Source organism: Pan paniscus, chromosome 20, assembly GCF_029289425.2.
Source record: "Pan paniscus chromosome 20, NHGRI_mPanPan1-v2.0_pri, whole genome shotgun sequence".
Classification (NCBI taxonomy): Eukaryota; Metazoa; Chordata; class Mammalia; order Primates; family Hominidae; genus Pan; species Pan paniscus.
The window spans coordinates 49,728,387-49,743,658 of record NC_073269.2 but is presented as its reverse complement, the minus strand read 5'-3'; the positions used below and the strand labels follow the sequence as shown (position 1 = coordinate 49,743,658).

General features: G+C 50.2%; 2 protein-coding genes across 9 annotated transcripts in view; one reads left to right on the top strand and one right to left on the bottom strand.

Annotated features, from left to right (window-relative positions):
* Nucleotides 1–2,627: 2,627 nt before the first annotated feature.
* Nucleotides 2,628–9,520, bottom strand: PINLYP (phospholipase A2 inhibitor and LY6/PLAUR domain containing). 6 transcript variants are annotated; one of them, XM_003817585.5, is made up of 6 exons: nt 7,819–9,520; nt 7,477–7,623; nt 6,032–6,148; nt 3,368–3,520; nt 3,029–3,169; nt 2,628–2,864 (listed from the first exon to the last, which is right to left on the bottom strand). In XM_003817585.5, the coding sequence occupies exons 2-6, from the start codon at nt 7,616–7,618 to the stop codon at nt 2,731–2,733; spliced, it is 687 nt and encodes a 228-aa protein (XP_003817633.1). In that variant the 5' UTR covers nt 7,619–7,623; nt 7,819–9,520; the 3' UTR covers nt 2,628–2,730. The 6 variants fall into 6 exon arrangements, with proteins under 6 accessions (XP_003817633.1, XP_034802577.1, XP_034802578.1 ...); XM_034946686.3 differs by having other exon boundaries at nt 7,477–9,137; XM_034946687.3 differs by lacking the exons at nt 6,032–6,148; nt 7,477–7,623; nt 7,819–9,520 and adding an exon at nt 4,429–5,759.
* XRCC1 (X-ray repair cross complementing 1) overlaps nt 4,242–15,272 on the top strand; it is a 37,157-nt gene continuing 26,126 nt past the window's right edge. The window contains exons 1-2 of one of the 3 annotated variants that reach the window (XM_034946677.3): nt 9,206–9,338; nt 9,744–9,836. In XM_034946677.3, coding sequence (XP_034802568.2) covers nt 9,288–9,338; nt 9,744–9,836 — 144 coding nt within the window. In that variant the 5' untranslated portion in view covers nt 9,206–9,287. Of the gene's footprint in view, nt 4,369–9,205; nt 9,339–9,743; nt 9,837–15,272 lie in introns of those variants that run through there. The other 2 variants (XM_034946675.3, XM_034946676.3) reach the window with 2 other exon arrangements.

The following is a 15,272-nucleotide window of genomic DNA, read 5'->3' as shown; positions in this document are numbered from 1 at the left end:
CCAGCAAAAGAACTGCCCAGCTGATCCCAGACCAAGTTGCAACCCAGAGAATCATTAACTAAATAGGTGATTGTTCTAAACCACTAAATTTTGGAGTGGTTTGTTATGTAGCAAAAGCAACTAATACAGACTTGTTCTCTCTGTGTGTGATGTGGTCTCTTTCTCCCCAACAACATGACCCAATGATTAAAATCTTAAATTCTGCCACTTTTTAGCTGTGTGACTGACAATGTGACAGCCTTCTGAGCCTCTGATGTCTCCTGAAAACAGAGATGTGAATAATAGTGCCTATGACATAGAGTTGTGAAAATAAAATGAAAAACAGCTTCTAAGGGGTCATGGTGGTCATTTGTGCTATTAATGAAACATGTCCAGTTCTCTGCCTTCTGACCTTGGGGCAGGATCTCACTTCCTGGTGCCCATGTGGCTGGGTGGGCCATGTGACTAGCTCCATCCAGTGACTTGTATTAAGTCACTTCTGGGTCACAGCATGTGATTACCCATGGTAGACTTCCTGTGACACAGAAATTGGCCACATTCAAGTTGGTGGATGCTTTATTTATTTATTTATTTATTTATTTAAGACAGGGTCTCACTCTGTCACCCAGGCTGGAGTGCAGTGGCAAGATCTCGGCTCACTGTGGCCTCTGCCTCCCGGACTCAAGCAATCCTCCCGCCTCAGCCTCCCAGGTGGCTGGGACTACAGGCGTGCACCACCACGCCTGGCTAATTTTTTTTTTTTTTTTTGTATTTTTGTAGAGACAGGGTTTTTTGCCATGTTGCCCAGACTGGTCTCAAATTCCTGGGCTCAAGTGGTCCTCCTGCCTCGGCTTCCCAAAGTGTTGGGATGACAGGCGTGAGCCATCATGCCCTGCCGGTGGCTGATTTATGACTATGACGAGGAAAACACCCTCTGGATAGTGCTAGGGTGAAGGAAAAGTTAACCTTTTGTGAATGGGCAGTCATTCAGCAAATATCCACTCCTCTCCCTTCTACTGGAGGGGGAGTATATTTCCCTGCTCCACTGATGGGTTTCACCATATGATTTACTTAATGGAATTTTAGCAGACCTAACCTTAGCAAGGCCCTTAAGTGCACTTGGCTTTTGTGCTCCCATGATGTGCCATGAGAACATTTGCCAGGGAGCTGCTGATCCCAGAAAATTGTGGAATCTCATGGAAGAGACCTGAATCCTCCTGAACTGGAGCCAAAGCAGCCATCCCACAAACCCTTAGAAGAATGCTTGTTGGTATAAGTCTCAGTTTTCATGTTGGGAGGCCGAGGTGGGTGGATCACTTGAACCCAGGAGTTTGAGACCAGCCTGGGTAACATGGGGAAACCCTGTCTCTACAAAAAAAATTACAGGAAATAGCTGGGCGTGGTGGCGCATGCCTGTAGTCCCAGCTACCAGGGAGGCTGAGCGGGGAGGATCGATTCAGCCCATGAGGTTGAGGCTGCAGTGAACTGTGATGGTTTCACTGCACTCCAGCCTGGGAGACAGAGTAAGACTCTGTCTCAAAAAATAAATAAATAAATAAAGAAGTCTCAGTTTTAGGATGATTTGTTACATAGCATTATTACAGTGTTAGTTAATACAACTTTGTTGTTTTAAACCACTGAGATCAGGGACTTGTTTTGTTACTGTAACATCATCTAGTCTGTCCCAATTGATGTCAGTGTTTAGCACCTGTCAACTAATGGCCACTCAGTAAGTGGCAGCTATTATGATGATTACTGTTTACTCAGGCATACATTGTCTTTAGAATCCACGTGGTCTTAAAGGTGCTAGGCATTGCACTAAGCGCTTTTTAAGTTGTCTTTCATTTGACTCTTACAACAACCTTATGAGGTTATAACTATTAATATCTACATTTTGCAGACATGAACACTGAGGCAAAAAGAGGAAGCAGTTAATTGAGAGAGATGATCATGGACTCTGAAGTATACCAGACTTGGGTTCAAATCAAGGTTCTGACCCTCCCTGGTTGTTTGACCCAGGGCAAATTTTGACACCCAAAATCTATGCCTCAGTTTGTTCATCTGTAGAGTGGGGATAATAATATCAACCTCACAGTTGTTATGATCATGAAATGAGGTATAGCATGGAAAACACAGCACAAGGACCTGGCAAAGACTAATCCCTTCATAAAAGGCAGGGCCACCAGGCATGGTAGCTCACACCTGTCATCCCGGCACTTTGGGAGGCCAAGGATCGCTTGAGCCCAGGAGTTCAAGACCAGCCTGGGCAATGTGGTGAAACCCTGTTGCTACAAAAAAATTAAAAAATTAGCCAGTCATGGTGGTGCACGCTTGTAGTCCCAGCTACTAGGGAGGCCGAGGTGGGAGAATCACCGAGCATGGTGGTGCATGCCTGTAGTCCCAGCTACTAGGGAGGCTGACGTGGGAGAATCACCTGAGCCCGGGAGGTCGAGGCTACAGTGAGCCTTGAATGCACCACTGCACTTCAGCCTGGGTGGCAGAGTGAGACCCTGTCTGAAAAAGAAAGAAAGAAAGAAAGAAGGCAGGGCCTTCCCTCTCTTCCTCAAAAGGAGGGGATTTGAAATGAGGATTGAGACCCCCTATTTCCTGCATTCTATCTCATCAAGATACATCACACCACAAGGACCCAGGCTTGCTCTATTAACTTCTTTATAGGCACACGGGGAGTTACAGGCTGAGGACAAATGGGGACTTCACACTACATGTATCTTCCTCTGTTCAGATAGCTTTTCAGGGGGAGTGAGTGCACTCTATATGATGGAGGAAGAGGACATTGGTGCCTGTGGGTACTTCAGCACCAGGCTTGGTAAAGCACATACTCTCTGTAGCACAGCCCCGCATAGCAAATCTGGGTTTGAAGATACCTGAAAGGGAGATTTCAGACTGGAATCAGGGACCTCAGCCCCTTCTTCCTCATAATCCCAGAACACATCCTCACCCACTTCTCTGGAACCCTCTCCTCCCATCGAACCTAGAAGTTTGGACCTCTAGTTCTGTTTCCTTTTCCAGAGATCCAGGCACCACTCACCAGCCTGCACGTGTCCAGATAAGGAGACGCAGTGGTTTTCCTTTCCAGTACAGTGGGTCATGGGCCCCATGCATTTGTCCCTGAAGCTCACAGTGCAGGCGGGGCACATCAGGCCATTCTCAGTAAGATTGGTCAAGGGCACTGAGGATGAGGATGAAGTGTAAGGTGAATAGGGATGTTTAAGCCGTTCCCCCAACCTCCCAACAACCCCGGGAAACACCAGGGTTGCTAATAGACACTGCATTTTACAGGTAAGGAAACAGGCTCAGAGCCAGCAAGCGGCTACAGCAAGGGTCAGTGGAGAGCCAGAGCACACACCACACACCATGGGCTTCTTACCAGACAAAAAGGCACTGTTGCAGCCATCGCTCTGGCAGCAGAAGGAGCTGGTTACCATGTGGTCCTTGGGGCCCATGGTGGTGGATATAACGCCGGAGTAGCAGTCCTGGGACCTGATGCAGCCCTTGTAGGTGTGCACCAACTCCTTGCCCTCTGTGGGATGGGGACAGGCAGGGACAGTGCTGGCTGACCACTCCCTGGCTTCAACCCCTGCCTCAAGGTCTTGCCTAACCCTAGGCCTCCCCAACCCCACAACTTCCTGGGATGGTCTCTTTCTTTTTTTTCTTTCTTTTCTTATTTTTTTTTAGACGGAGTTGCCCAGGCTGGAGTGCAATGGCGCGATCTTGGCTCACTGCAACCTCCACCTCCCGAGTAGCTGCGATCACAGGCGACCGCCACCATGCCCGGCTATTTTTTTGTATTTTTAGTAGAGACGGGGTTTCACCATGTTGGCCAGGCTGGTCTCCAACTCCTGACCTCAGGTGATCCGCCCGCCTCGGCCTCCCAAAGTGCTGGGATTACAGGCGGGAGCCACTGCGCCAGCCCGGCCGGGGCGGTCTCTTTCAAGCCCCCTAGAGCCATGCCGCCAAATCTGTCTGGTGCATGGCCTGGAGTGCTTTCTTAGGTAGCCCTCCCTCCCGCTGCCATAGCCCCTAGTCGGTCTTTGGTGGTCTCTTCCAGCTCCCCATTGCCAACCTCAGCCTGCTGGATGTGGTCCCTTCCACCCCACCCCACCCCACCCACGGCCACCCCTCTCCCCCTGTCCTTCCAGGATTACTCTATTTCAGGCCGCCTATGGCCACCCCCATGCCTTCGTGAAATGGTCTCTTCCAGCCTCCTCAACTCCCCGCCAACCCCCGCCCACCCCGTAGTCTCTTCCAATGAACCCCGGTCCCAGCAACAGGCATCCTCCTCTCTCAGATCCTGCCATGGTCACTCCTCAGACCTCCCAACGAGGGTCTCTTGCTGCCCCTCTTGGCTATTTTCAGGTCTTGTTTAAGGTGGGTTCTTCCAGTCTCCCCGGCCTTCCCCCTCCCCACCATGTGGTGGTCTCTTCCTACCCAATTCACAGGTTCCCCCTTCACTCCATCGAGGGGTCCCCCAGCTCTCTCTCCTCCCTTCCCGAGGGTGCGTTTCCTCTTCTATGTCGGGATGGGGGTTCTCTTCAAGCCTTTCAGGTCCTTCCTTAACCCACCAACGCTGGCTGGGTGATTTTCGATCTCACTTTCCTTTCACAGCCTCTCCCGACCAGTGTTTTCTCCCTGCACCCAAAGTCGCCTTTATTCCCTCACCAGGCCTCATCATCTCTCCTCCTGTGACTGAAAGTCTCTTTCAGCTTTGTATAAACATCTCTGTCCCCCATTGGTCTCTTCCATTGCTCCCTTTCTCCTCCATCCTTTTTCAGGTCTGGGGTGGTCTCTTTCATTTAACTCATGCCCATCTTCTCTCTTCCATTTTATTTTCTGAGACAGGTTTCCCTCTGTTGCCCAGGCTGGAGTGCAGCGGTGTGCACTTAGCTCGCTGCAGCCTCGATCTCCCAAGCTCAAGTGATCCTCCTGCCTCAACCTCCCAAGTGGCTAGGACTACAGGCATGTGCCACCATGCGCAACTATTTTTTTTTTTTTTTTTTTTCTGTAGAGATGGATCTCTTTTTGTTGTCCAGGCTGGTCTCAAACTCCTGGGCTCAAACGATCCTCCCACCTCAACCTCCCAAAGTGCTGGGATTACAGGCGTGAACCACCGTGCCCGGCCTCCCTTTCATTTTACTCATCCACATCTCCCCCTCCCTGTCTCTGCTTCTCCTCTTTACGATGATTTGCTCAGCCAGGCACGGTAGCTCATGCCTGTAATCCCAGCACTTTGGGAGGTCGAGGCGGGAGAATCACTTGAGGTCAGGAGTTCGAGACCAGCCTGGCCAACATGGCGAAACCCCGTCTCTACTAAAAAATACAAAAATTAGCCAGGTGTGGTGGCACGCACCTGTAATTCCAGCTACTCGGGAGGCTAAGGCAGGAGAATCGCTTGAACCCGGGAAGTGGAGGTTGCAGTGAGCAGAGATCACGCCATTGCACTCCATCCTGGGTGACAGAGCGAGAATCTGTCTCAAAAAAGAAAAAAAATGATTTGCTCCATACTTCAAGGTTATCATCCATCTCCTGTTTGGGGTGATCCCTTTTCTGTCTCTTCCACCACTCCAACACTCCACCATCATCTCTCCTCCCTCTGTCAGGAATGACCTCTTCCCTGATTACACTTACACTTTCCCACCCCAGCCCAGCCTCTTCCTTCTCTATCCACTCCCCACCATTTCCACCTCCTGCCAGTTAGATTCTTCCCCTCTCACTATTTCTCTGCCCCCCACAGTGTCTTTCCTTACCCCTCTTCTGCCTAAGAAAGTCTATTAGCTCTCACCCCTCCCACATTTTCCTTCTCTTTAGGACAGTGTCATTTTCAGAATTCCGTGACAATAATGATTTCTATCACACCATTTATTTCTGTTCCCTCCATCTCATGATGGTCTTTCCCTCTTTCCTGCTCTCCACTGATTTCTTCCCACGCTCCCCCGTCTTGAGAACCGTGATGATCCCCCCTCAGCATGGTAGTCTCTTCCACCCTGAAGGTACACCCCACCTCCCCACCAGGTCCCAGGCCACATCCTCTTACTTGAAGTAGCCTTCCCGACCAGGAGCACACATGTGTCCTTGTCACTGCTGCAGGTCTTCATTTGGCCATGGCACCTGCTCCCCGCCGCCGTACATATTTCGCAGTGTAGTGGGCACCCTGCAGTGTAGACAGAGGGCGAGGCTGTAGTCATGGGTGGTGTGGTCTTCGGACCACGACTTTGACTTAGGACTTTTGTGTCCTGAGAGAGGAGGGACCAGCAGCTCCCTGGTTTTTCATGGGCGGGATGTTGACCACTGCCCAAGGAACTGTCCAGAGTTGGACGAAGAAGCAGTGGTGATGCCAGCAAAGCTGCTTCCAGGGGCGGGAAGCGACTCCACCATGAAGCCTGTTTGCCTAATTACATGGCTGGGGATTTTGGATGCCAGGGTCCGCTGAGAAAGCTCAGGGGCAGGGAGGGGTCGTGATGGAGGTTTCCATGGACTTTTGTGAAACTTCAGGTCCAGCTGGTTCTTGAATGTGGGATTCTCCTCCTTGAAGGTGCCATGTAGGTCTTGTAGACAGCGGGAGCTCAGGCAGGGGGCCCTGAGGCTAGGGTCTGCATCCCAGGTCAAGGAGGGAGAGTGAGGACCAGGAGGGCAGAGACTTGAACTTCTTGGTTCTGAGAGAGGGGACAACTAGGGGCCCAGAAACCTGGGTCCTGGGGAAAGTGAGGCTTACTTGGACTCCTGTGTGCAGGGGAGGAGGGGGCTGGGGCCTGAACTTCTTAGTCTAAGGAGAAAGGAAATCTCTCTACCTCTTTTAAAAAAATATATCATATTATATTAATATATTTTTTTTGAGATGGAGTTTTGCTCTGTCACCCAGGCTGGGGTGTGCAGTGGCACAATCTTGGCTCACTGCAACCTTTGCCTCCCAGTTTCAAGCAATCCTCTCACCTCAGCCTCCCAAGTAGCTAGGATTACAGGCGCCCATCACCAAGCTCAGCTAACTTTTTTTGTATTTTTAGTAAAGACGGGGTTTCACCATGTTGGCCAGGCTGGTCTTGAACTCCTGACCTCAAGTGATCCACCTGCCTCGGCCTCTTAAAGTGCTGGGGTTACAGGCATGAGCCACCGCACCTGGCCTTCTCCCTCTTTTTTTTTTTTTAAATTATATTTTTAAAGATTTCCCTTTCCAGCCATGCTCTCATCTGATTTCCTAGAATTGAGATGTGTTTGGGATCCTTCCTGGAGGATGGAGGATTCAGAGCCCACCAAGCCCCTCTCTCAGGGATCCAATCACAGGAGCTTTTCTTCTCTGGGACCCCCAGGCTTTCTCTTCCTTTACCCTTGGCCTCTTCCATGAATCTGAATTTCCAGAATGCCTCCCCGTTCACCTTGAGGACTTGCTGAAGGCTCTCTCTCTATCTATCTCTCTCTCTCTCTCAATCTGGGACCTCTCTCTTCCTGAGGTCCCAGAGACAGTCCAGGTCCCTTGTCACTTACCAAGACCCAGGAGGGTGCAGAGCAACACAAAGGCCAGCAGAAAGGTCTCTGGTCTCCTGGAGAGCCTCATGGTGTGTGTATCAGCAGTACCTGGTCCCCAGCTTTTATAGGAAGCTGAGGAGGGGCGGGTCTGGACCCACATTCACCCTACGGGGAGAAATAGCTGAGGTCAGAACCCAGGGCAGTCCTCTGTGGCCTCCGGGTTGGGAAGGCAGAACCAGAATCCAAAAGTGACCTGGGCATCTTGTGCCCAGCCCCCCACCTCCATGGAGACCCCAGGAGTCTGGGCTTCCATCCCCCTCTTCTATTAGAACCCAGAAAGTCACTACCCTGTTTTCTCACCTTCCCACGGCCCATTGTTGTTTGTTTGTTTGCTTGAAGACCAAGACGGAGTTGGGCCTCTTGATTCCCAGTGGCTGCAAGAACTGGGATTCCCTCTCCTTCTCTCTCTTCCCCTCTCCTCCCAAGGAAGCACCCAGTGTGGGTAGGGCCCCACCTTGGAGCACCCAGCATGTCCAGGCTGGTCCTGCGGGTGCGGGGTGCCTTGTCTCCCTTCCCCTCTCTTCATGTGCTCGGCTCACACTCCTTGTGTGTTTGGGCTGTCTCCAGCTGCGACCCCACCCAGGGCTGCACCCTTGGGTCTCCAAGGCACCGAATGAACAGAGGGATGTCTGTCGGCAGTCATAGGCGGGCGTAGTAAAAGACAGATGCCCACAGTCCACATATTGGGAAACTGAGGCTTTTGTGGAAGAACTCCAGGATAGAGGTGTGTGTGTGTGTGTGTGGTGGGGGTTGGGCACATGCTTTGTGTTATATTTAGGACGCTGAACCCTTCTCTTTTGGCCTCAGGCATAAGGCTGAAAGAGATCTGCTAATTTTTTTCGCGCGCGCGCGCGCGCATGTATGTATATGTGCGTGTGTGTGTGTGTGTGTGTGTGTGGCAAGGGGACAGAGAGAAGAGTGCAGCCGCCTGAGCCATTTGAGGAGATCCTGTTGCGTAGAATCCAGGTTCCCTACGAAACTACGAAAATTCACTCAGATTTGCTGTCCTAGCCCAGCGCGGTCGCTCACGCCTGTAGTTCCAGCACTTTGAGAGGCCGAGGCAGGTGGATCGCTTGAGCTCAGGAGTTCGAGACCAGTCTGGGCAACATGGCAAGACCCGCCGCCCTCTCACCCCATGTGTCCACAAAAAATACAAAAATTAGCCGAATGTGGTGGCGCGTGCGTGTAATCCCAGCTACTTAGGAGGCTGAAGTGGGAGGATCCCTTGGCCCCAGGAGACAGGGGTTGCAGAAAGCCGAGATCGTGCCACTGCACTCCATCCTGGGTGAGAGAGCAAGACCCTGTCTCAACAAAAAAATTTTTAAAAATAAAATAAATAATAATACAGCAAAAAGATTTGCTTTCTCGGCTTCAGTGTGGGCGGTAACTCCATCGTGCAATGAGAATGGCGAATTTCTTCCAGACACCAATCCCGGAGGTCGCTTCTGTTGCTAGGCTCCCAGAAAGCAGGGTTCGGACGTCATTGGGAGGCGAGGCTAGAGCGGGGTTGTGTGTGGCGGAGGGAGGCGGGGCTGGAGGAGACGCTCGTTGCTAAGGAACGCAGCGCTCTTCCCGCTCTGGAGAGGCGCGACTGGGCTTGCGCAGTGTCGACGCCGGCGCCGGCGCGCCGGGGTTTGAAAGGCCCGAGCCTCGCGCGCTTGCGCACTTTAGCCAGCGCAGGGCGCACCCCGCCCCCTCCCACCCTCCCTGCCCCTCGGACCCCATACTCTACCTCATCCTTCTGGCCAGGCGAAGCCCACGACGTTGACATGCCGGAGATCCGCCTCCGCCATGTCGTGTCCTGCAGCAGCCAGGACTCGGTGAGGGACCTGCATGGGGGAGGTTGGAAGACGTGAGGGAATTAATGAGGATAGCTCTTAAAAGAGCTTTTGGGGTTCTCTTGGAAGTCTAAGGAGAGTCATGGGGGGATTTCCAGGAGGCTAAAAGTGAATTGTGGAGAGATGTTGAATTAGGGACCTTCCGGCGTCTAGGGAACTTCCGGAGAGAAAAGGAGGAATAGGGAAGCTTTCTTGGAGAGCCCATAGGTGAACTTCCACGGGAAAGTGTTGTAGGGGAAACTCCAGGCAGAGTGTCGGGGGATTAACGGGAGAGCTTAAATCTGGGGGTCGTAGAGGCCTTGGGAGGACTCAAAGGAATCATCTGAGAGCTGGAGGCCTAGCTGTCATCTCTGTGCCCTAATTCTCCTCTCCCACTGTTGTTTCCAGACTCACTGTGCAGAAAATCTTCTCAAGGCAGACACTTACCGAAAATGGCGGGCAGCCAAGGCAGGCGAGAAGACCATCTCTGTGGTCCTACAGGTGATCCTGCCACCCCACCTCCTCCTCACTAGGAGTCTGGAGTCCGGGGTTCCAGATTCTGCTCCTGAGCCAACTGGCAGTGGGTTTAGTCACTTTCTTTGCTGGGCCTCAGCTTCCTTACTTGGAAAATGGGCAGCATAATCCCTGTGCCCCTCAGCAGAGAGGAAAGGAGACCCAAGGATTAAGTCCAGGATGACCACAGGAATCAGTGTGTGGTCCTGGGCAGGTGGCATCTGCTTTCTGGGTTCCAGTTTCCTCAGCTGGAACAAAATGAATCATTGCCACGTACTCTGCCTCCTGCAGCCAGTGGGCTCAGGGCTGGAAGGTGTCCAGGAAGGTCGTCTAAGCCAATCAACTCCACTTTAAAGAAGGGGAAACTGGCCGGATGCCGTGGCTCATGCCTGTAAACCCAGCACTTTCAGAGCCTGAGATGGGAGGATTGCTTGAGCTCAGGAGTTCCAGACCAGCCTGGGCAACACATCAAGACCCTGTCTCTATTTTTATTAAAATAAATAATTTTTTTTAAAGAATAATAGCCAGGTATGGTGGTTCACACCTGTAATCCCATCACTTTGGGAGGCCGAAGCTGGAGTATTGCATGAGCCCAGGAGTTTGAGACCAGCCTGGGCAATACAGTAAGATGTCATCTCTACCAAAATTTTATAGATTAGCTGAGTATGGTGGTGTGCACCTGCAATCCCAGCTACTGGGGAGTCTGAGGTGAGAGAATTGCTTGAGCCCAGAAGATGGAGGCTGCAGTGAGCTGAGATTGTGCCACTGCACTCCAGCCTGGGCACCAGAGTGAGACCCCCAAAATATAAAAAATAAAATAATAATAATGAGAGCTAGCATTATTCAACGTTACCTGTCAGTCACTGCTCTACACACCTCACTCACATGGATTAGCTCATTGAGTCCTCATAAAAAACCCCAAGAGGCAGGCTCTGTTATCCCCACTTTTACAGATGAGGAAACTGAGGCCCAAAGAAGTTATACAATTTGCCTGACAGTCAATCTTTTATTTATCTGTTGAGACAGAGTCTCACTCTGTTCCCAGGCTGTAGTGCAGTGGCATGATCTTGGCTTGGCTCACTGCAGCCTCTACCTCCTGGGCTCAAGCGATCCTCCCACCTCAGCCTCCTGAGTAGCTGGGACTGCAGGTGTGCACCACCATGCCTGGCTAGTTTTTTTTGTATTTTTTTAGAGATGGGGTTTCCACCATGTTGCCAGGCTGGTCTCAAACTCCTGGGCTCAAGCGTTCCTCCTGCTTCAGCCTCCCAAAGTGCTCGGATGACAGGCATGAACCATTGTTCCTGGCCTGGGGGCTGCTTTATGACTATAAGGAGCAGAACACTCTGTGGATAGTGCTAGGGTGACAGAAAAATTAACCTTTTGTGAATGGGCAGTCATTCAGCAAATATCCACTCCTCTCCCTCCCACTGGAGGGGGAGTATATTTCCCTGCTCCATTGATGAGTTTGACCATATGATTTACTTAATGGAATTTCAGCACATCTAACTTCAGCAAGGGCCTTAAATGCACTTGGCTTTTGTGCTCCCGTGATATGCCATGAGAACATTTGCCAGGTTACTGCTAATCCCAGAAAACTGTGGAATCTCATGGAAGAGACCTGAATCCTCCCAAACTGCAGCCAAAGCAGCCATCCCACAGACTCTTATAAGAATGCTTGTTGGTATAAGTCTCAGTTTTCATGTTGGGAGGTCGAGGTGGGTGGATCGCTTGAACCCAGGAGTTTGAGACCAGCCTGGGTAACATGGGGAAACCCTATCTCTACGAAAAAATACAAAAAATAGCTGGGCGTGGTGGCGTATGCCTGTAGTCCCAGCTACCAGGGAGGCTGAGTGGGGAGGATTGATTGAGCCCATAAGGTTGAAGCTGCAGTGAACTGTGATGGTTTCACTGCACTCCAACCTGCGAGACAGAGTGAGACTGTATCTCAAAAAAAAAAAAAAAAAAGAAAAGATCTCAGTTTTAGGATGATTTGTTACACAGCATTATTACAGTGTAAGTTAATACAACTTGGTTGTTTTAAACCACTGAGATTAGGGACTCCTTTGTTACTGTAACATCATCTGGTCCACCCCAATTGATGTCAATGTTTAGTGCCTGTCAACTAATGGCCTCCACTTCCCAGGTTCAAATGATTCTCATGCCTCAGCCTTCTGAGTAGTTGGAATTTACATGCCTGGCTAATTTTTGTTTTTATAATAGAGACCGAGTTTCGCCATGTTGGCTAGGCTGGTCTTGAACTCCTGACCTCAGGAGTTCAAGGCAAATGAGCACCAAATGCTAATTTAAGTGATCCACCCACCTTGGCCTCCCAAAATGTTGTGATTACAGGCATGAGCCACTGCACCTGACCTCAGTCTTTTAAACTGTGATAGATACAGATTGCTGACAGTTTTAGTCTTGAGATCTAGATTCAAGCCCCCAGCTCTTCTTAATCGGTGACCTCAAGCAAATTGTTTCATTTCTCTAACCTGTTTTCTCATGTGTCCATTGGGAATAATGACATCCAAGCCCGGAGTTGTGAAAATTCGGTGACATAATGTCTGCACAAGTGCTCTGTCAACATGTAGGTGTTTGTGTAGAGGGAGGGATTTGTGTTTTTATTACTTAGTGGGTGATGATTCCACTGGGCTCTCTTATGATCAAGTGACTCCAGGGAAATCACGTTTCATTCTGTTACCCCAGTTGCTGTGGAAACAGAGTGACTGGAGGCAGAAGAGACAGAACCTGTCTCTGGCCTGGGAGAGACTGAGGGAGTATTGCAGCTGTCACCAACATGGTAAACCCCAGAGGGAGCAGCTTGGGGAGGTGATGTGTTTCAGTTGGGATGTCCAGGTTTGATGTGACTTTGGGACATTCAAGGGGTGGCATCCAGGAGGCAGTTGGGGATCACATGTGGAGCTGAAGACAGAATGTGTGGAAGTTGTCAGTGCAGAGAAAGAACCTATAGACTCGGGAGTAGATGATGGATTTATTTGTTCATTCACTCATTTATTTAGTCAAGTATTTATTAAGTGCCTTCTGTAGGCCAAGCACTGTTTTAATACAGCAGTACACAGCAGAAGACAAAAAATATTCACTCTCAGTGGGGTGCAGTAAGCTCACGCCTATAATCCCAGCACTTTGGGAGGCCAAGGCCTGGCAGTTCGAGACCAGCTTGGGCAACACAGGGAAACTTCATCTCTACTAAAAATACAAAAATCTGCCAAGCGTGGTGGCCTATGCCTGTGGTCCCAGCTACTCCAGAGGCTGAGGCGGGAGGATCACTTGAGCCTGGAAGATCAAGGCTGTAGTGAGCTATGATCGCACCATTGCGCTCCAGCCTGGGCAACAGAATGAGATGCTGTCTCTTAAAAACAAAAGAAATTCAGTCTTGTGGAGCTTTCACGTTAGTAGGGAAAGACTGACAAATGAGTCAGTGAAACATATGTTGGATGATGAGTGCTATGGAGGAACTTAATGAAGGGGAATGAGAGTGCCCCAGCTGGAGCTGGAGCAGTGGCAAGGATTTTTATTTAAATAGTAGGGTCCGGGAAGGCCTCCCTGAAAAGGGGACATTTGAGCAACATGAACTATGTATGTATCTAGGGAAAAGACTCTGAAGCTGGCTTGTGACAGCAAGGAGGCCAGTATGGCTGGGGTGGAGTCAGCCAGGGGGAGAGAGGTAGGAGATGAGGTAACAGGGTGGGACTGGGAACCCCTAAAAAACCACTTAAGGCCTGGAAAGCCATTGAAAGGACTTGAGCTTTTACTCCAGGTGAGATAGGAGCCACCGGAGGGCTCCGAGCAGAGGAGGGACAGGATCTGCCTTAGGCCTTCACAGGATCCTGCTGGCTCCATGTTGACAGTCAACTGCAGGGGCCACACACAGGAGTGGGAGACCAGCATTGCAGCAGTTGTTTTGTTAACTTACTCCATGTCAGAGACCCTTTGGAATGACTGATTGCATCTGGCAATGACTAATTTGTGGGGTTACTCTGGATTCATCAAATGCTAATTTTGATTCTTTTGACGTAACTGATAAGGCAGACATTTCTGGCCACCAAGGCAGTAGGCTTATCTCTGGGTTGTTATGTTATGTTTTGAGACAGGGTCTCACTCTCTTGCCCAGGTTGGAGTGCAGTTGCAAAGTCATGGCTCACTGTAGCCTCAACCTCCTGGGCTCAGGCAATCCTCCCACCTCAGCCTCCCAGATAGCTGGGACTACAGGCGTGTGCCGCCAGGCCCAGCTAATTTAAAAAATTTTTCGTAGAGATGGGGTCTCACTATGTTGCCCAGCCTGGTCTTGGACTCCTGAGCTCAAGCAGTCCTCCTGTCTTGGCCTCCCAAAGTGCTGGCATTACAGGCATGAGCCACTGCACCTGGCCACATCTGTGGGTTCTTCTACTACCCTGCATTTTCTCCTCTAATCATTGTTATGCAACATCTCAATCTTACCACATGGGGCTTAGCCATCTGCTTATGACAGCCCCACACACCTGGTTGTTTGCAGTAGCCACAGCAGGCTCTGTTGTCTGTTCATCACCTGCTCCCAGAGGGAAATGCCAACCTCTTTGCTAACTACTCCTGGGCTGGAGGGGTGGCTTGGACAAGACCCAGATATAACTCTGGTGTGTCACTGGAGGTGTGTCATTTTTAGAAGAAATGTTCATCAGCAATAGGGCCTATGGTCATTTTTGATTGTTATTGGTTTTCTAATCACTCAGTTCGCCACTGTGGTGCCTTAAATTTGTTTTTACTGTTTTTTGATGTGTAACATACATAGAGTGAAGTGAAGGTGTAAGTAAGAGTACAGCTCAGTGACTCTTCGCAAACTGCAGCCCTGTGTACTCCACACCCAGATGCAGCACAGAACATGCCTAGCCCCCAGCAGTTCCCTCAGGTTCTTTCTGTCAGTACCCCTGCAAGGGTAACCACTGTCCTGATTGTTAACAGCATGGATTCATTTTGCCTGATTTTGAATTGCATATAAAATGGAATCGTGTGGTATAAACTTTTCTTATCTGGCTTCCCTTGTTATGTTTGTTCATTTCATCTATGTCGTTGAGTGTAGCTGTAGATGATTTATTGTGATTTTTTTTTTTTTTTTTTCTGAGACGGAGTTTCGTCTTGTTGTCCTGGCTGGAGTGCAATGGCACAATCTCGGCTCACTGCAACCTCCGCCTCCCAGGTTCAAGTGGTTCTCTTGCCTCAGCCTCCCAAGTAGCTGGGATTACAGGCATGCACCACCACGCCTGGCTAATTTTTTGTATTTACTAGAGACAGGTTTTCACCATGTTGGTCAGGCTGGTCTCGAACTCCTGACCTCTAGTGATCCACCTGTCTTGGCCTCCCAAAGTGCTGGGATTACAGGCATGAGCCACTGTGCTCGACTCCTATTGTCTTTTTTTTTTTTTTTTTTTTTTT

What these genes read in the sequence shown, in the direction of transcription:
- PINLYP (XM_003817585.5), bottom strand. Translation starts at nt 7,618, where the DNA reads ATGTGGGTCCAGACCCGCCCCTCCTCAGCTTCCTATAAAAGCTGGGGA. An exon ending in CAACAGTGCCTTTTTGTCTG is followed by an intron (nt 3,170 to 3,367) that starts GTAAGAAGCCCA and finishes CCTCATCCTCAG; the next exon opens with TGCCCTTGACCAATCTTACT. An exon ending in ATCTGGACACGTGCAGGCTG is followed by an intron (nt 2,865 to 3,028) that starts GTGAGTGGTGCC and finishes TCTCCCTTTCAG; the next exon opens with GTATCTTCAAACCCAGATTT.